Source organism: Xyrauchen texanus, chromosome 37 (genome assembly GCF_025860055.1).
Source record: "Xyrauchen texanus isolate HMW12.3.18 chromosome 37, RBS_HiC_50CHRs, whole genome shotgun sequence".
NCBI lineage: Eukaryota > Metazoa > Chordata > Actinopteri > Cypriniformes > Catostomidae > Xyrauchen > Xyrauchen texanus.
Genome location: NC_068312.1, coordinates 30679850 through 30700710, shown reverse-complemented (window position 1 = coordinate 30700710; position 20861 = coordinate 30679850). Strand labels below are relative to the sequence as shown.

At 37.5% G+C, this 20861-nt stretch overlaps 2 protein-coding genes across 4 annotated transcripts in view; one reads left to right on the top strand and one right to left on the bottom strand.

Annotated features, from left to right (window-relative positions):
* The window catches only part of LOC127630873 (formin-binding protein 1-like), a 70191-nt gene extending 58089 nt beyond the window's left edge, over positions 1-12102 (top strand). Inside the window, exons 6-16 of one of the 3 annotated variants that reach the window (XM_052108716.1) lie at positions 763-867; positions 1094-1222; positions 1400-1546; positions 3519-3722; positions 5107-5259; positions 7327-7436; positions 7570-7702; positions 8186-8280; positions 8500-8642; positions 9440-9598; positions 10561-12102. In XM_052108716.1, coding sequence (XP_051964676.1) covers positions 763-867; positions 1094-1222; positions 1400-1546; positions 3519-3722; positions 5107-5259; positions 7327-7436; positions 7570-7702; positions 8186-8280; positions 8500-8642; positions 9440-9598; positions 10561-10568 — 1386 coding nt within the window. In that variant the 3' untranslated portion in view covers positions 10569-12102. Of the gene's footprint in view, positions 1-762; positions 868-1093; positions 1223-1399; positions 1547-3518; positions 3723-5106; positions 5260-7326; positions 7437-7569; positions 7703-8185; positions 8281-8499; positions 8643-9439 lie in introns of all 3 variants that reach the window. The other 2 variants (XM_052108715.1, XM_052108717.1) reach the window with 2 other exon arrangements.
* A 255-nt stretch (positions 12103-12357) lies between these two features.
* The window catches only part of LOC127630872 (breast cancer anti-estrogen resistance protein 3 homolog), a 102062-nt gene continuing 93558 nt past the window's right edge, over positions 12358-20861 (bottom strand). Inside the window, 9 exon segments of the mRNA XM_052108714.1 lie at positions 12358-13532; positions 14196-14402; positions 14684-14795; positions 14924-15095; positions 15597-15712; positions 17458-18191; positions 19312-19412; positions 19559-19618; positions 19620-19984. Coding sequence (XP_051964674.1) covers positions 13357-13532; positions 14196-14402; positions 14684-14795; positions 14924-15095; positions 15597-15712; positions 17458-18191; positions 19312-19412; positions 19559-19618; positions 19620-19984 — 2043 coding nt within the window. The 3' untranslated portion in view covers positions 12358-13356.

The window sequence follows — 20861 nt, the reverse complement described above, 5'->3', positions numbered from 1 at the left end:
CAAATACCAACATCCTTGTAGGACGTGTCTAACTCGATTCAAATTTAAACTTGTAAATTGAAAAGGGAGTCAATTCTTAAAGTCTAAATTTTACTGTTTTGTCATTGGCTGAGTGTATGTGTGGGTGACCGATTCACAACATCATCTCCAGCTGTGACCTGGGATCCAGATATATAGATCCAGATGTTTGATAGTGTGTGTATTTGTGTGTTTGTACAAAACAGAATAAAGCGTCAAAAACAGCAAAACATAATGCGGTTGGCAATGCACAAATGCTAACCTCTCTGCGGCTCACATTTTGAACCTCTCTTTTTCTTTCCATTTGCTCTCTCTTTCAAATACATACCCTGCACTGCATTACTGCATCCTTTAAGTTTCCTGCCTGTCAGTGTGACTGACTGTGACACTGGAGTATTTTTGCAGCTTTATGGTTGCTGCGGGCTCAGGCCAGCAACAGCTGAATCTGGCATTGAGAATGGCCATGTTGTAATAACAGAAGTATTTTTCTTTCTTGCAATATCGCCAAATGAAACCAGATGCTCTGGAAGCTGTATGTTCAATTTCATTATCACACACTTTCCTGCTTTGGATGTTTGTTTGTTTGTCTGTTTTTGTTGCTACTAGATCAAATCTGGACTGTTTTTATGTCCCTTTTCAAAGGAAGTTGACTAATGCATAAGTAGTTTTACCAGAAATGCGTCATGTCTGAATTGACAGCCAAACGTGTGCGTGTCTCTCTTTTTGCCTGTGTGGATTTAACAGAGTAAAAAGAAGTTTGAACGAGAATGCAAAGAAGCCGAGAAATCACAGATGATGTACGAGAAGTTAGACAACGATATCAACGCCACAAAATCAGAGGTGGAAAAGGTAGTTGGTGTGGTCCTTTTCTGTGCAACACTATTTTTTGATAAAGGACTGAACTTTACTCTTAAGTTATTGCAATTGTCTTAATTGGAAAAACCTTATGATAAACATTGTAACACAGCACTTCAATGCAGTTTTTGGCACAATACAGAAGTAATCCTGAGGGCTGTATTTCAGAACTGTTTTCCAGAAGTATTAGTAATATAGATGACCATTCACTCTGTCTTAGGCAAAGTCCCAGCTGTATCTGAGACAACACATGACAGAGGAGAGCAAGAACGAGTATGCAGCCCAGTTGCAGAACTTCAACAGTGAACAGTGGAAGCACTTCAATGTGGCCATTCCTCAGATATTTAAAGTGAGTCTTTGTCCATAACTGTCTACACCCTATGCAGTATTAGATAAAGTATAAAAGCTTGCCCAAACCAGGGCCCGTATTCACAAAGATTTAGTATCTTACCACTAGGAGTACTCCAAAGAGTTCCTATATCTCTATCATGTTTATGTAGTGGAACCTCCCTATTTGTGTTTCTAGAATCTACAGGACATGGATGAGCGTCGGACAGTCAAGTTGGGGGAGACGTACCGGAGTTTTGCTGAGGTAGAACGAAGAGTCATTCCCATTGTCTCAAAATGCCTGGAGGGCATGGTGACTGCTGCTAAGAATGTAGACGAGCGCAAGGTAAGTCCTGAGACATGCAAACATACACTCCCAAAAGTAACAAGTTATGCTCTATTAGTCATTGAAGGGAATGTACCATACTTCAGCCTTGGGTCATTTTGCACCTACGATCCTTCACACTATGCTTCACTACACTAGCCGAGGAAAAGGGAGTAATGGAGACAGCGAGTGGGTGGGAGAAAGCGAAGGAGTAGATGGGAGGGAAGGAGGATGAGAGAAGCATTATTTGCTCATTAGTTCACAGCACTGATGCTTATGAAAAGGTCTCATGTGAGGGACGCAGCAACCACTGATTAATTTTTTTTTTTACTTGCCAAGTCTCTCTCTCTCTCTCTCTCTCTCTCTCTTGCTCTCTTTCCTTATCTTTTCTGGCTTCCTGCCCAGTGTTCAGCATTTCTGTAGGAATGGGAATCTGCAAATTAATGTTTTTGGTTTCTTATCGATTCCTTTTAGCGATTCTTAGTATTTTTGATGAAGCACCTAATAATTTATCAGAAAATGTGTTGTCTATTATTGTATTATTTTGCAGCAGCCACAATTTGACAATAAATAAAATTTTACATCAGTCGATGAGCTCACAATTCAACATCATAAAGCATAATTTATTTTGCCGTGGTGTAAGAGATTCACTGTTCTAGTATTTATTACTGTGTTCTGTCCATATCTGCATAAGTATTTAGACATTCAAGCACAGAAAACAAAACCAGACATCAATCATTCGGTTCTGGTATTTAAAAAAATAAAGAATTTAGCCAAATCTGAATAAGTTGTTGTCGATTTCCAAACCTTACTGATTACATTAACTTGCCCAGTCTCTTGTTTTCTTTTTCTGTCCAGTTTTTGCTCTTTTTTGCCCTTTTTTGCCCTGTTCCCTGGTGGTCAGTGCTTCAGCCCTGCTCAGTGAAGAATGAATCAGCTCAGATTATGACCCAATTCTGTTTTCGGTTTTATTTATGAGCTTTAATGTGCGTTGTTCTGGGATTTCCAATCGCCCTCTGCTCATATGTTGAGGTCATATGAGTCTCATAGAGGCTGTTAAACTGATGTCATGAAGCCAGAGCTCTTTTGTAAAATGTGCCACACCCTCAACAAACCAGGGGTGGAAAGAGTACTGAAAAATAATACTCAAGTAAAAGTACCTGTCCTAAAAACTACTCAAGTGAGAGTAGAAGAGTAGCTCATTTAAAAGCAAACACAGACGGTGGGAAAATAATGCATTAAAAGTACAGTTACAGCACTTTAAATGTACTCTAGTAAAATTATAACATTTTTAAACTACTTAATTACAGTAACGTGAGTATTTGTAATTCGTTACTTTACACCCCTGTATCAAACGCACAAATATCAGATCAGCTGAGCATTCTGCATCTTTCCACAATTTACCAACATTATAGTCCTCACTCTTCTCATAATATAAAATATGCATGCCTTTATATAATACCATTGTATTCTGTTAAATTTTATTTTTGTGTGTGTTTAGCACTGGGTATCACCAACCACCTCAAGATGCGATACGTATTCCAATATGTAAAGATTCAGTTTATCACAATGCATCACGATATCATAATTGGATTGTGATCGAAACGTGTGAGAAACCCGACATTTTGTTAAGAGAGTCTTCAAGTTCAGTTTGTCTCATTTGCACCTCATTGAATCGTCTCGGACCACACTCAGAAATGCCAGTCTATGCAATATATTACTGCTACTGGTGTTCTTGCATAGTGATTAAAGCTAAGAGCTGGTAACAACAATTTTGCTGGTTTCATACCTGGAAGTGCAAGCCATGAGATGTCATTATTGTGCCACAAATAAAATTATTGTGTCTTCTAAAATGAATACTTAAAGAACTAAAGCTTAACTTCAAGTGCCAATAAGATGACTGAAATCATTTTATATTTATTGCTGAATGTAAAATGAATAATACTTGCTCTTGGCTCTAAATCAAGTGAAATCAATTGCTGTGGTCCTACAGGATTCTGCAATTGTAGTGGAGTCATTTAAGTCTGGGTTTGAGCCACCCGGCGATTTTCCTTTTGAGGACTTCAGTCAGAACATCCAGCGAACAGGGTCAGATAGCACCATTGGGACCCCCAAAACTGAGGGAGGCAAACCAGACCCCAAAAACCCGATCAGCAGGACCAAAAACAAACTTTGGCTTTTTGGGAAGAAGCCCAAGGTGAGTTTCACACATTCTTGCATTGACGTGCATTTTATGTCTTGGTAAAAAAAAGTGATGGCTGATTCGCTTAGGATAGGTAATAAATTAAAACCCACATCTGAGCTAGTCTCTACTTTGGCATTTATTAACAGGCAAAGATTATAATGTTAGGTCAAACTTTAACTTATGTTTTTACAGCTCTACAGTCAGTGCCTGCATGCTACCGGACCTTTTATCTCTCTTTTTTTTTTTTTTTTAAGAACAAACGGTCACTTTTTCCCTTCCCTTGGGAGTAGTTCTTGTTTTTAAGAACTTATGAATATTTAAAAAGTTATGAATATTCCATCTCACTAGGAAACAAGGTTAACAAGCTAGATTTGTATTTACCACCCACCCAGTTTAATTGTTGGGTATCTGAAAAGTATTAAAATATCTTAAAGTAATTTTTACAAATGTAAGGCCATTAAACATCTTAAATGTTTTTTTTATTATTTTAAATTTGTTGATTTGTCAATTTGCATGTGCCTTGTTCATTTTGGTATTGTTAAAGAGTTAATGGTATAGTTCACCCAAAAAATGCAAATTCTCTCATCATTTACTAACCCTTAGGCCGTCTCAAACTTGTGACTTTCTAAGATATTTTGAAGTATATTTGATGTCTACTTGTACATACAATGCAAGTCAACGGGGTCCTTCAAAAAAGGATGCATAAAGGTATTCTACTAGATGATCTTGATTTGAAGCCTGATCACACACTTCTCTGCACTTGATGCATACGCACAGTGAGTGTACATACAGCATGTGTACATTCGGAGAGTGTGTGCACAGCGCTCTGCGAATGTGTCAAGCGCAAATAAAGTGTATATGTGCTTCAAATCATGTTTAAGTCTGTCTGCTTCTTACCTAAGACCGATCATTTCACTTCAGAAGACATGGATTAAACCACTCCTGTTGTATGGATGAACTTTATGCTGCCTTTGTGTCCTTTTTTTGTGCTTGAAAGTGTGAACATATTGACTTGCATGGTATGGACAAACAGACGTAATTTATCATTCAAAATATCTTTGTGTTCTACAGAAGAGAGAACGTCATATGAGTTTGAGATGGCATAACAGTGAGTATTATACTTTTTGGGTGAATTACTACTTTAAAAGTGGTTTATCTGGTAGGCCATACTATTTAATAACTTCATATAAGTAAGGTAAAAAAATAAAGGTATATTTGTATTGTTTAAACAAAGTACAAATCTGTTAAAAAGACTTAAAAGGTCTTGCATTTCATTTCATTAAACATGCAGATACCACGAATTGTCCTTTAACTAGCTAGCAAACAAACATGATTTTGAATGTTTGTTTGTGTACTTGTATGGTTATTAGCTCACCTTAAATCTTTGTTGTCCCAGCTTCCCCCATCCATCCCACCCCCACCCCTCCCAAGTTTTCCCTCTGGCCATTTCCAGCCTCCTAAATTCAATACAGAGCGGATAGCTAACCGTCTGTCTGAAATGAGAATCACAAAAGCTAAGATCCCATCCTTCCGAGCTTTGAAAAGAGGGGTAAGAGTTGGCCTGGGACCAGCGTGTGTGTGTTTGCAGTGATTTTTCAAGTTACCGCTTGTGCCGGTTTCTCTCACCCAAGATTTAGCTAATTCCAGCTCACAAGGAAACAATAAATCTGTGCAAAGATTGGTTTTGAGTGAAGGAATAAGGCTTTCTGTGGGTCCAAGGAGCTGTGCCCCTGATTTTAGCTATGGGGTAAAAATGAGAGTTGGCTTGCTTGCTAAATGCACATGGTGGAGGTAGCATTGGGTGGTTTCTCTTTTCTTTTTAATGCAATAAAAATAAAATAAATATGCATGCCGCTGAAGACATTTTATTTCTCTAATGGTGCATTCACACTGATAAGGTATTAAAGGAATAGTTCACCCAAAATTAAATTTATGTTGTTCCAAACCTGTTTGACTTTGTCTTATGTTGAACACAAAGAAATAAGAGTGCCAGTCTCAGTCACCTTTCACTTTAATTGCATCTTTTTTAGTACGATTATTTTTATTTTATATTTATATTACATTCATTTGGTTGTACTGTCCCTTTAAACACTGCAGGTCATCACATTATGCAGATCATATTACAATCAATTTAAAAGTTAACACATATTTTATTATAAATTGATGCTCAGCTTTGCATCAAGAACGATCACTCGTGTAACCCCAAATCAGCAGCTGTCATTGAAAATGTATGATTTTCCGTTACTTTTGTCACTGCAAATCACTCTTAGTGTGAATGCTGCTTAAATCAGACATGAGGACGGTAAAACAGAGTATAGATTGACAAACATGAGAAGACCCAGTCGGATATACAGGACACTGTATTTAGTCTAGAAATGTCACTGTTTTGAATAACTTTCTTTTGAAGATCTTTTAAATCCTGAATTGCGCTTAAACTGTTTTGCATACAACAGCTTATTGTTTTTGTATCATATGCCAAACAGATTTCATTTACGAGAAATGTTTAACATGCAGCTGTGGATCTCTTTGAAGAGGGTAAACCCATCCAAGTAATTTACATTATCCACAAATAGTCCCACCCTGAAAGAATGATGTTCGTTCACACACAGTTTGGTGAGGACACAAGGAGCCCATTTGTGAATGCCCTTATTAGCAATCCAAATGCTGCTATTCTAAAATCTCACAAGCTCATCTTTTGTTTCCTCCACCTTTTCTTGGTATATTTAGAGAGGTGTCAGTTGTACATGTTTTGTACAACAATTTTTTTAACTCACTGAATGTTTGCATATTGGCAGTTACCATAGACACAGATAGGAGTGCTATCTTTGTTTGAAGCATCTTTTGTGGTTAATTATGTATTTTACCTTTTCCAAGAAGTTCAGATTAATTGTTGTAAAACCAACATCAGGGCATACTTCTCAAATACCAACTGCCACTATATTGTAGCTGTTCTTCTTTCAGTTTATAGTAAATAACTTTGCCTAAATGGAAGTGTTGAAAACAAAGTTGAGGTTGTGAGGTTTCATGCTGGATGACATTTATGACTTGAGTGCTCAACTTCTCGTTTACATATTAACAATGTTGTACTTACATGAACTAATTCTGAATTCAGTCAGGCTAAGGCCTGGGCTATCCCAGTGGTGCCCTTTTTTGTGTGAACTTGTTACTAAAATTATCAGTCAAAATGCATTGGTTGACTGATGTTGTTGAGTGATTTGTTGTCTTTGTTCTTTTAAAAATGACGTGACCTAACCGTAACCGTTCAGTGGTCGTTAAAGCTGGTAAGTTTTTGATGCTTTGTGTTTTGTACTGCTGTAATATAGGTTTTGAGAATAGACTTTGTGTTTATAGTATTTTGTTACATTTTTTTATTTTTATCTGTAGTTCCCCACCCCCCATTGCTTATTGCACAGCTTAAAGATGTCTTTCTTGGTGTGTGGGTTCAGATTTATAAACTTTGGGTTTATAAAATTTGTTTAAACAAATGGGCCCATTAAGCTCTGGGAAGGACATCTCTATAAAAAATGACTCTGAGAACTTAGCGGTGTGTGTTATGTTTGTATTGATGCTCATCGAGACATCTTTGCCTCCCACCCAATAACCTATATTTGTGCAGGCACCAACTCTTGAGGATCTCAGCCACCTTCCTCCTGAACAGAGACGCAAAAAACTTCAACAGAGGATCGATGAGCTAAGCAAAGAGCTACAGAAAGAAATGGACCAAAGGTAGACCAAGAAGAGCGCTGCTCTTTTAAACTCTTCCTTCCTGACTTTTTACTTAAAGTGAGAATTAAGCTGTGTAAAATCTGTTAAATGCCTATCAAATAATATCTCAAAATCATAATTGTCCTTGTCACAGAGATGCTCTAAACAAGATGAAGGATGTCTATGAGAAGAATCCACAGATGGGGGATCCTGGAAGCCTCCAGCCCAAGATTTCAGAGACCATATGCAACATGGAGAAACTCCGCTCTGAGATCCATAAAAATGAGGTAACTCATTTTTAAAGCACAGCCTTTGGGAATGGACATCTGATATATCTGATGTAAAACAACTGTGCCAGTGCCACCTGGTGGAGGAATGGACAAAACGCATTGCCATGCAAATTATCGCATACAAATATATTTGTTCATATTTTATATATGGCAGAGTATTAAATATTTCTTCTTCATTTACATAAAATTAAATTGTTAATTAAATGTTAACAATGAAATGTTATTGTCTCTAATGTACATGTCGCTAATCCTAATACGAGTGTGCAGGAGAAACACTCGCGCAACATCAAAAACGCTGGTAGGCACAGGAAGATAAACTTGCACAACCGCATCCTCCCCCCCCAAACCTTTCATAACCCCTCTGTCAGTGGTTATTGTACCCGTAATGTTACATTTCTAGGTCTGGGCCTGATGTGGACTCAGACTTTGATACCCCGCTGTATATTGAAATTGCTCTTTGCCTGTGTCTCTCCATCACAGTCTTGGCTAGCAGAGGTTGAAGGCAAGCATGGTTTGCGTAGTGAGCGACGGCCCAGTGCTGATGTGAATCACCATGCACCCCCCGGCAGAGAGAGGTCTGGATTTCCTGATTACATTATCTGCATTCTCAAGACAAGTCAGGGACTGTAATATGTCTAGATTACAGGCATCCATTTTAAATGGGCCTAAACTGTTTGTAAACCCATGCATAGAAGGGCTGTTGAGCTGTCCCTGCTGTTCTGCAAGCTGTTTGTAAATGGAAATGAGTAGATAAGGCAGTAAAATTAAAAGTTTGTTTAATCTCTGTGTTACAGTCCTGAAGGCAGTTACACAAATGATCACAGTCAGGAGCATCGGTCGCCACCTCAGCCAGATCCACACGAGTTTGATGACGAGTTTGACGATGACGATCCGCTACCGGCTCTTGGCCACTGCAAAGCTCTCTACTCATTTGACGGTACAAAACTGTTCAATGTGACAGGTTTAAAAGAGGATTTCCTAGTCATATTTCACCCCAATATCAAAAGTAAAAGAAATGTATTTAAGGTTATGCTTATTAAAATTTGGACACATTTTTAAGAATCTAATGATTTTTTTTGTTGCATTTTTCATGACAATTAAACACATTTCCTCCCCATATTCTCATCACAGTAATGTGAAAAAAATACATTATGCACATTATGGTTGTATTTTTTTTTTTATTGCCTTAAATTTAGTGTGTGTGTATATGTGTGTGTATATATATATATATATATATATATATATATATATATATATATATATATATATATAAAATTGTTTGTCATTTTTATTGTAATAATTGTATTCAGTCATTTTTTGCATGCTTTATAAAAGAAATTTGAAGGTAAAATGTGTGGGTGCATTGCATTAGGATACATTTATGCTGATTTTAATAATTAAAAAGATTGGTGTATATTTTATTATTATAGGATTTTTTTTTTTTTTTAATTTGTGGCTGCATTACATGAGGATTTGAGGAAGAAATATGCTTATTTGTCATTATAATAACACCACAATACCACAATTTTTAATCTTATAAAAAGATGCTTCCATTTTATTTTTGCAAAATCAAATTTTGTATTATTTTAATTAAGACATATTTATGTGAGATTCATTCAAATTAACTTTGCGTTGCTTTTCTTTATACAGCAGCCTTGTTGATAGAATTTCATCAATGTGTCTTCTCTTCCTGTTAAATCTAAGGTGTTCAAACAGAAGTGTGTGTTTCTCTAGGCTCTAACGAGGGCACATTGGTGATGAATGAGAGTGAGGTGCTGTACGTCATAGAGGAGGATAAAGGTGACGGATGGACACGGGTTCGCAAACAGAGTGGCGTGGAGGGTTATGTCCCCACATCCTATGTGGAGATCACACTGGAGAAAAACAGCAAAGGTGCGGTCACCTACATATGACATCATCCACGGCAGCGTCTTCTAGTTATGGCATCACACATTGGGAAGCATGTGTAAGATTTATCATGACTCGTCAAGTGCAGCTTGGCTGACTGCCAGATGCTTTTGTTCACTGCGTGAGCCCAAGGACGAACACACACAATCACACACACAGTTTTTAAAGTGACTACGGTCCTCTGCACAGCGACTTTGCTGCAGTGGGTTAGTATGTTAGTATGCTGGTTGAGATTTTTATTTCTTTTCATCGAATTTTAGTACTCTGCACTGTTTAATTATTTTTGTATTATTATTGTTATTATCTCGGAATTCTTGGAACAAAACTGAAGACAAAATCGCCACCTTTTCAAATGTGTTTGTCTGAGAGATTATCTGCTCTATCCTGTCAAACTTAAGTCTTCTTTTATTGTTGAGATTTATGTATGTTTGTCTGTATGCACGTTAAAACTAATGTACACTACTTGGAGCCTCTCTTCCCTATTTTATACAGTCCAGTTAATAGTTCTATTTACATGCATTTGAATGAACTATAGGTACTACAAGAAGGGATTCAGTGTGAACATCTGATCTTTCAATCTATGCAGATTCTTCCCCCTCTTTCCGCAGTGTCAGTTGTTTGCTGTAAAATTGCCCTGATCATAGCCGCATACCTTCAATTGCATTTCAACTCTTTCTGTGGGTGCCACTCTTCTCTTTAAGCTTAAACTTCATTTTGTTTTTATGTGTAACCAATGGTTAGAGGTATACAATTAAAATAATCTTGTTTCATCTAAGAAAATTTACTAAAATAATTGCTTAAATTAGGAGCAGCACTTCATTTATTGGCTGGCTCACATGTGCACCAGCGCCCTCTATGTTTGTGGAGGTAAATTGCGTCCATCTCTTTTCTAGCCAGTCCTTCTGGAACTATCAATGATTCTGTCTTTTTTCTCTCTATGGCTACAGGTTCCTGATTGGATGAATGGGGTTCTGTGGTGTTTGGTGAAACGGGACTCATTGCTGTGGGTCTGTTAGAGGGGCAGTTGGGGGAATTAGGACCGGGGTGAGATTTTAGGGCTGTGTTGGGGCAGGTTGCATGTTTGCATGCTGTTTGTGTCATGGTGATTAACATAATTCCATTGCAGCAACGTTCCAGGGATAACAGGGTGTGCAGGGAGGGAGGGGCAACCTGGAAAGACACCCTTGAGCAATAATGGGAGAAGTAGAAAAGTGTGTTGTTGCCTGGCACTGATATTTGTGCTCCATTTCAACTGTCTTTGGAATGTTTTCCTATGCCATCTTGTGTGTTCTTAACATGCACTTGCATGATCCACAGCCATATAGTCCAATTGGCCCCATAATAGGATTTAACCACTTATCCCATTTGCCTCTAATCTCTTAACACTTCTGTGACTGTCTGGTTTGTATGTCTGTTTTGGTTTAATTTTCTCTGTTTGTCATTGGTGCATTCCATCATGAATGTTATGTTAACCATATTGTGCAAGTCATTGTCAATAGCATGACCAATCAGAGTAGAAGCATGGGACTTACTGTAGCCAAGGCGACAGTCCCCACAGCATTATCCACCAACTTGCCGCCCCAAGTCTGGGGAATGGATGGACCCTGGTGCTGTTCTATATTTGACCAGCAGGGGGAGCCACACACCATATAAATCAAGCCGTGAAAACGCCAACGAGGATCTTTGAACATCAACCCATCATTCCGACATTCTGAATCTCTGCCTTAATTTCAGGCCTCTGAATGGTAACTAAAATTCAGAAGTCTATCTGCCCCTATAAGCCCCAAAATCTCAGTGTTCTTGGACTGCCAGCTTTCTGCGGTGCTTTCTTATTTCTTCTCCAGCAGATATCACCAAACATGCTGTGGTCCCATCACTGCCTCTCAACAAGTTGCCACACGTCTCCAAAATCCGATCTCAAGTCCATGTATTTGTGAATGTGATTCTTACATATGAAACTGTGTATGCATATGGATGCATACATGCATATGTATATACCTAGTTAGTTTTTATTATTAAACTGTATGTATTAACATCTTTATTTCAGAATGAATGTGTTTTTAGCTTAACTTTTGTATGGGGTTTCTAACCAAGCAAATGACTTTCAGAGGTTGCTTTTGAGAACCATGCTGTTATCTCTTTGTAACCAGTGCTTCAAGTCGGAACACTATTCTCAAATGGACCCTGGTCTAAAGCAATGCACTTTTTACCCTGTTGCATTTTAATTGAAATATTATTAGGATGTGAATGATGTATGATGTGAATGCTATGTTCTGAAAGAATGTGTTGTACAGTGAGACTATGGTGACCACTATATACTTAGGATTGTGTTGACCAAGAGCAACTGAGAAATAAATATGTATGTCTGTTTGTCTCGTTCATTCTGACTTGCTTCATGATTGAGGTGTGTGTGTATTGTGTGTAAGGCTTTTAGTCTGATTTATGTATTCATGTATTAAACATAGGAGAACATATACTAATGGTGCACTTAGTAATTTTTTTTGGAGTAACATAAGTAGTATTGCCTGGTCATGGGATCTCAACATTGTGACCCCCAAGAAGAGGAACTGCACCATGCAAAACAAAATGGCTTTCATTAAGCTACTAATATGACCAGAGTCTTCATCTCATGTGACTATGATATAAAACATTGAAGTACTTAAGTGTCATTATCTTTAATGGAAATACAATGAACGTGCACATTTAAAACTGTATTATATAAGAATAGAAACTGACAAGGAAATAATGGCATGTTATTTCTTTGCATTCAACTGAGTGTAATTTATTTTACAGTAGGTTTGCTGTTCAAATTCCTCGTTTTTATAATGCTAGTATATAAGATCAATCTCTGGGAATCGGATATGCTCTTCTAAGTTTGACTTCCACAGAACTATTGACTTTGAAGTAAATAAGTCCAACACTTCTATTTTACACTGGAACAATCAAACCCTTCCCCACCTTTCCAGGTTTTACACTAGTATTAACAAGTCATGACTGAAAGTGGATTATCAGATGGATAAAGTTTAAGGATGTGTCCTTTTCCTTATTTGCAGTAGTCTACAAATATATGCAATGTAATAGAATTTAATATTGAATATCAAGAGGAAATAAACAGATTTTTTTTAACAGAATTAAAAACATTTATTAGATATTATTTTTCTGAATTTGTTTACATTTTATGGATGACATTATTTACAGGTAAATAATACTTAATACAATATAATACATTAACTAGCCTTCACATGCTTACATTAGTGATGATTATGCACACTATTTTCCTTGTGAGATTTTTAAATAGAACATTGTTTTGACCAATGAGCATAATAAAATAAAATGTCTAAGGCAGATCTCAGAGCTTCTTTCTTTTTTTCCCCACACCTCTCTTTTTTCTGCCTTTGCAATCTTTTTCCTCTTTTTATTTTTGGTGCCTGACATTTTTGCTACTAGATATTTTTCATGGACATATCCTCCTTTGACACTCTTAAAAGCAAAATTGGTACCAGCCCACTTTACCAGTCATAAGTGTGTAGCACAACACACTTCTGGAAAGTCTATATAGAAGAAACTACTCCAAAGTCATAAATAGCTTCCAAGTATCAAGCTGACTCTTTTAAAGATCATGTGTAGATGGAGATTATTTCCAGCTGCAACTTTGATGTGGCTCTATATATGCAGGAATTCACACGTTTTTTCTTGTTCAGAAAGTCTCATAATTAATTTGTTATATAGGTTGTCACTTTATTTCAGAGTTCTGTGTGTTTGATTGGAGGTTCTAGTTTTCTGGAGAGGGCTGTGAGGATGAGTTTGAACTTGTCATATCGCTCCGTCTGGTTCACAGCTGCTCCTCTGCTGCCCCAGAGCAGACGCAACTGGAAATCAGTCCTCAAGATCTCCATCATGTCACCATTAGGTTGGAAGTCTGGAGGGGCAAAAGATATATCAAGACATATAATAGTTAAACTCATTATTAAAGAATCATCAAACAAAGCTTAAAATTAAAAACTTAATAATAAAAATAATATGAATAAACACAATTTAGGAATAAGGGTTAGCATACTGACCACAGTCATTAAGGAATAAAGTAGTCAGCCAGTCATTATTGCAAAATAAACCTTGACAGAGTTATCAGTACCCAAAGCGGAAGTTTTGTATCATCCTCGAATGGTTTATTTTACGATAATGACCAGCTGACTGTACAGTATTCCACTTTTTTACATGGCTGTTTAAAATATTGATTTGAGTTTAAGTTTAGTGTGAAGAGACTAGAGTGCTATGAGAGACTTGAATCTAGCACAATGTCATATACATACAGTTTAGTGGTAATTTTACATTCTATTCTATATATTCTGTTTGTATTCCAGAGAATGGTTTTAAATATTCATACAACATAGCCAAGACATGTAAGAAACCAATGACCACATGTCATTACAAGGTCTTGAAATTTCAAATCAGTCTTATTCTAAAAAGATATGAGCCTTCTATGACAAATCTCTATGAATATGGCTGATGACTTCCTTCAAAGTAAAGCATCAACCATCCAAACTGAACTTCTAAACTGTCTTTTGTAATGCCCTTGGCTTACTGTTGAGGATCCGCTGTGCGTTGCAGGTGTAGGTGTCTGCATTGCGTGCAACAGCACGAGCTCCCTCTAGGTGGCGGAACATGATTTCACAGCCTTGGTCATTGTTCTCCCAGGCGTCCATGCCTTCGAAAGTGACAGCAGACCGCTCCATTAGAGTGAGTAGAGGCATTAGCAACGGAATGCTGGCGTTGCTCAGTGGAATTTCAGCTGAAAAGACAGATCAATAACTTTATTGGAAATGACCTGTAAAGGGGCATTTAAAGCGTCCAACTGTATATTGTCAAAAACTTTCATCCACAGACTTTGTAGATCATTAAAGGAATAGTTCACCCAACATCTGTGCTCCACAGAAATACATAGCATACAGGTTTAGAATGATGTGTGGTTAACTAATGATAAATAATGACAGAATTATTACTTTTTGTGAAATACCATTTCACAAAAGAATTGACTGATATTACGTTTTTTTTATACTAGTCAAAACTCACCACTTCCTTCATAGAGTCCTTTGTAAAATGGTTTCAATGATTTCTCGTAAAAAATGGCTGTTTGTGTATATTTCCTCCGTAAGATTGTCCACGTATGATCCAATCTGGTAATCTGTTCATACAAGAAAGATCAGACATATTTAAGAATTTTTCCATAAACTGGACCGCACACAAGTAAAATGTCTCTGAGTCAAATCAACCTAAACTGCTGTGTAGCAGTGATGAGAAGGTGTTTGGTACCTGAGGCATGTCCAATGCTTTCATTATGGAGGAAAAGGCATAAAGATCTCCCATGGAGTCTTTTAGTTCCAGGGCAACCAGAATGATCCGGTTTAGGGTGGCAGCTCTCTCCTCTAGACTTCCTGTACACCCAAGGATATCCACAGCAACACCAATTGCCATGGTGTTATGCCTGTTTAATAAAGGACAAGACAAGCATGTTAAATTTGTAGCCTACTTGATTTTGGACAGTGCAATAAATTCCTAGTTCATAATTTCAGTGATATGGACTTTGTTCAAATTTTGTTCATACTAGACTTTGAGGATGCAAAATTGCAACTAGATATGATGTCACAGTCATGACAGTTCTGTTTTTAAAAAGTAATACATTAAAAAATAGTAAAAAAAAAAAAAAAACGTTTACTACACTTTTCCAATGCAGCTTTAAAGTTTATACTCTTTGTATTTAGCTAAGAGATAAATGTGTAATGTTTAGATCCTCTATTGGTCAAATGTTTTTTGCTCTACTCATTTATAGTAGGTCAGAGAAGTCTGGTGAGAGAGCAATATAAGACATCTTTACAGGTGTTTAAAGAGTTAATACTTTCTGTTTGAAAGTTTTCTGGGTCACTGTCTGCCCCTGCTGTGTCATCAGAAACCTGGTTTATAGATCATGTGTTGACTGTCTGTTTACCTTTCCATGAGGTCCTGACGCAACTGTCTCCCATGAGGAAGGGTCACCAACTCTAGCCCAGAGGTCACACCCATTTGACCTTTCATCTCCTCAGAAACATTCAGTATCCTAGCAACCTGTAACAAGTACACAGAGAATTTGCATCACATGAACATACATCCAAAACCAAAAGTATTGCAAAGAAGCTGAACCTTAATTTTAAAGTCAAAATGAATTCGTATTTGCAACCCATTTGCTTTGGTAATGTTATGTTTCCAAATGAATATACAGTAAAACAAATGTGGAGGTTTAAGCTAAAAAAGGAAAGTTTTTTAAAAGAGAGCGAGTTCTTAAATTTGAATGAAACATAACAATGACAAATTGTTTTTATTTATTCATATATATATATTTGTATATTGTATATTTTAGTAACGTGCACTGACAAATCATGGAAAATAATACAATGTGTATTAATACAATAAATTCTGTCTCTTTTGATTTCAAGTTGACTTAAAAGTGTTCATGATCTGGATTTTAGGGCAGATTTATAGTGGAGAAAATATGTTGTGTTGGGTGAGCCAACCTTTTTTTCTCGTCTGTAATATTGGTCCTGTGACTGACATAAATTACCAGCTTGAGATTTAATTCCCAAATACCCAGACAAACAGCCTTGTGCCTCTAATACAGGCAGAAATAAATGTGGTGATGTGGATAGTCATGTGTATAAGAGCCTTTTTGTGTCATTTTCAATTGGATTCATCTGAATTTAGCCCCTGCGGTGTGGCACAGTTGTGGTCTTGTCCTCAGGTTGGCAAGAAGGAACCAGTCTTTAACCTGAAGAGTAAGCTAACTCACATAATGAGACTTTAATTACAGACCTGTTGTCCATAATAACCATATTTTCAGCATTTGGGTGAGGATGGTTATCCCTAGTTTTGTTTAGATCTTTCTTGATCTTTTGTTGTATGTTTAGCTTGTTTTTGTCCTGCCCCTTCCATTTTTTTTTTTATTGAAAGTTATCAAACAATCAGTGGTAGATTGGTCCTCTATTGTACAATTAATATTATACACACCAATATGAGCTTTTAAAATCAACATGAAATGGCATTTGCAACCCATTTTACTTTTATACGAATGTGATATATTTCATGAAACCGAATAGACCTTAGTCACTATAGCGCCATATTTGATTTTGATGGGAATGCAAATGAAGCTCTGACAGATAGACTTAGTCTTTTCAGTGGTATGCATGGTATAAAGCTAGATCTTGTGCCAACTGAATTTTTTGGGGAAAGATGTTCTTCTCAATGTTTCGTCAGCGGAACAATCCAAAACACTTTAAATAACAGTACAACCCATTGAAGAGATTATCCATTACAGCCTTGTTTTCATTCCTGTCAAAGACCAAACTGGACCATAAATAGGCATGTCATACCAGAACGGAGCCAAACCTGAATGCGAGTTTGTAGTCGATTATGTAAAACTACTTCCTTTCTGATTCTCCACCGACAACCACTTTTTAAGGATGCTTTTTGACCAGGACATGAAGGCTGATCAAGTTCACCCTCAAGACGATCTCAACATGTCCTTCTGATACTGCTTTTTTGAGTCTGTCATTATGTCCATAACCTTACTTTACATTACCTATAACATTACCATAAAGCTAACTACTGGCAAGATTTTAGAAAGGCTACACTACCTATAACAGTAGCCTAAAACTAGCAATTTGGTGACCGTAGCCTAAAGGACAGTCATTTTAGATGTAAAGCAAGTTATTGCTTTCAGCTGAAAGATTCAATATGGTGCTATGCAGAAACAGTATTAAGAAAGTAAATCGGGCCAATTTTGAGTTCATGTTGGCTTCAATGTCTCATAGTCATACCTGACAGTCTGTTTGCAGGATATGTTTTGCGATCGTCTTTGGATCTTGACTGATGACGATTTCTTTGGCTTTCTTCAACACTGACATCTCCAATGGCTTGTTCTCCACTGGCAGAAGCCTGAAGTTTGTGTCTCCTGGTTTAAACACTGATTCAGTTTCAAACACAGGTCTTTGGAAACCACAAAATTTCTTGGCATTCTGTTCTTGTTCTTTATCCCCCTCATTGTTATCCTTACAGTCATTGTCCAGGGCCTCAATTGTATTATTATAGGAACTACAGTCCAGCTTAATGTTGCTATCAGTTCTTTGTAACACTTCAGTCTTTAGACGTTCCACATAGCCGTTGGCCTGCTGTCTGTTCATTTTTTCCCATTCGGCAGGGGTGCATGGACTCAGTTCACAGTAGCTTATTTCTGGACTTGATGGGCTACCCAACTGCTGTTGTTGCTGAGATGAATGTTGCTGTTTGTGGGGCTTTACTGGGAGTACAGGAGGGATGAGAGGCTGCAGGCCAGGGGTGCAGGATGTTCTCATTGAGGGCACCTTGCTGGGTTTAGGGGGCGGCTTGGGACACAGCTGGCTGTCAGATCCACGGATGGCCTCACCAGGCATGTCAAAGGCCATTTTGCGTGGCACTGTGGGGCTCAGGGCTGGCTCACTTCCTGTTCGGAATACTGGCGATTTAGGGCACTGCTGGTGCTCCATATGTTGAATTTGAGCCTGGGGCCTACAGCCTGAAAGCAGAGGAATATATTTATATGTGTCATATTAGGGAAGTCAAAAGCACCAGACCAGTACTTTGTTGCCAAGTCGATACTAAAATAAAAAAATTAAATATGTAACAATAGTAATGTCTTTCTATATTATCAGCAGTATCAAGATCCGATTCACTCCATTACACATCTGACTGACAGGTGGCTGCTTTAAAAATGCAACATATTTATATGCGCTCATGTCTCACATTATTTTGCAGAGCATCTGGGTCAAAATAATTTTTCTTGACAAGGCATTAATGTAATGTCACAGTAGGCTTGTAAACAGGCCCTGTCGTGGAATACAGATTGTTATATGAAAAATGCAATTATAGCAATACTGACAAGAAAAAGAGAGGAATGATTGCTTGAAAAAAGGCTACATGTCATCCAGTTCCAATCCATCCAGTAATCCAATATTAAATGAATATATATATATATATATATATATATATATATATATATATATTAAATTAACTATTTAATATGTACCTTAAAGGAGTGTATTCAGTGCATATTTGTTTTAGCTGAGATATTAAAATTTGATTTGTGTCATGAAATGTTTACCGGTACTTTTATAGACTACAAAAATCTTGGTATAATTTAATTATATATATTTTTTTTAATATAATTTAAATAACAGTACAGTAGATTGGCTGCACAGTGTTCATGGAGATAAGTCAAATCAAGTCCAATGCTGCCACTCTAATTTGCAGAAACACGTAAAGTTTTGTTTTTGCATTCTGCAAGGAAAAGCAGATTCACCACACTAGTTTTTGACGTGGACTGCAAAGCAAACATTTTTTGTATAACCATCTTTATTCCACTGACATAGGCATAAATGACCAGTATCTCCCCTTTCATTCTCCTCCACAAACAATTTATTTTGCATTCCAATCCCACGTCTCATTTCACACATTTAACGTTGGATAACTCTGTGTGAATTTCAAAGGTGGAAACGACATCTTGACTTTGAGAATTACTTTCTGTTTGGCACAAAGTGAAGAAGATGATGGGTCTTCAAGGCTGTCAGATGTGTGTATCACCGGAGAGTTAGAGGCATGACAGGGTATCAAGGAGGATAAAGCTGACAGGCACTCACCGATTGGGAGGAAGCTCTCCGACTGATGGGTCTTTAGTGGATGTCTCCTCTCCTGAACATGGTTTAGACATGCTGGTTGACTCCCACACTTATCCTTGTTGCTGGGAAGGAGAAAGACAGGTCACTTAGTCTTGGAAACTCTCAGAAACTAAGATGACATGAACCACTCCTACGAAATCTGTCGGTCGGTCAGTGTATATATATATATATATATATATATATATATATATATTAGTGTTTCTCTCACCTGAGGAGATTCCCACGGCTGGCGTGTCCATTCATGATATTCAAACTCAACCGTTTCGAAGTCAGGCTCTTCCTCTCTGAGTAATCCAGCCTCCATGTGTATAGATCCCACACCATACTTCTCCTCCAGGCATCTCAGAGGCAGAGATCTGTTGATTGGCTGAAAGATAATCGCTCCGACAACTAAAGACACAGGCTCACGGTTGCCCACGTAGTATCGCACTAGCGCTGGGATGCTGTCGAATCCTTCCTTCTCGAACAAGTACTGAACACGTGAATAGGCCTCGTTCATGGCTACTACTCGTTTATTAATTTTGAAGTGCTGGGGGCTGTTCTTCCACTGGCAGGTCAGGACATAGTTTCCTGGACTGGACAGCGAATCCCGAATCAGAAAGTCTCCATCCCGCTGGACTAGGTTTTCAGCCACCTGAAATCCAAACACACACAAAATAGGCAGTTTTTTTATGTGTGTGTGCATGTGGTTAAAAAAAATGTTGTCTTGTTTTTCCTTCCCCAATCATTTCAGATGAGTTCTGATGCTGGATCAATGGCCTTGTGGTTAGTGTACAGGCTTCGACACCTAGAGCAATGGTGCTCATACGGGCAATGCACGTTTGAATCCAGCTCATATTATTTGCTGGTCATCTTTCCCACTGTTTTCCCCATCATTTACTGTCCTTTCTCTATTTTTCATAATGTCAAACAAATGACAAAAAGGACCAAATTTGTGGACCTACTTTATATTAGGTGGCTTTAACACAATGTACTTATTATGTACATACATGTTGTTGCATTGTAATTACAGTTAAAGTACTTGCATTTAATTACATTTGTAGATACACTATTAACTTGACCCCTAACCCATCCCTTACCCCAAAACCAAACTCTAAACCCTAACCTTTCCCTTGCTCCTAAACCTACCCGTACCTCAACCTCAGTAGCAGCAAATGTGGGAATTTTGCAACGTATATCATAACAACATAGTTGCACCATAAATAAATAGTCTTGTATGTATTTAATGTTAGTACATAGTAGTTAAGGCCACCTAATATAAAGTGTGACCAATTTTGTTATCTGCATGTTTTTACTTGCTTTCATTCATGTAGTACCTACAGTGATAATGATAGTTCATTGTAAATGGTGTCGTTTGATACGTAAACATTTGAGAAGTAAGCATTTAGAAGGTAGTGATGATTTCTGCTCATAAATTCTCAATTATTTTTGTTCTAAACATTCTCTCTAATCGGATTATGTGACCATCAACAGTAAACATGGAGATACTTTTATGACAGTGATGCCTGGCA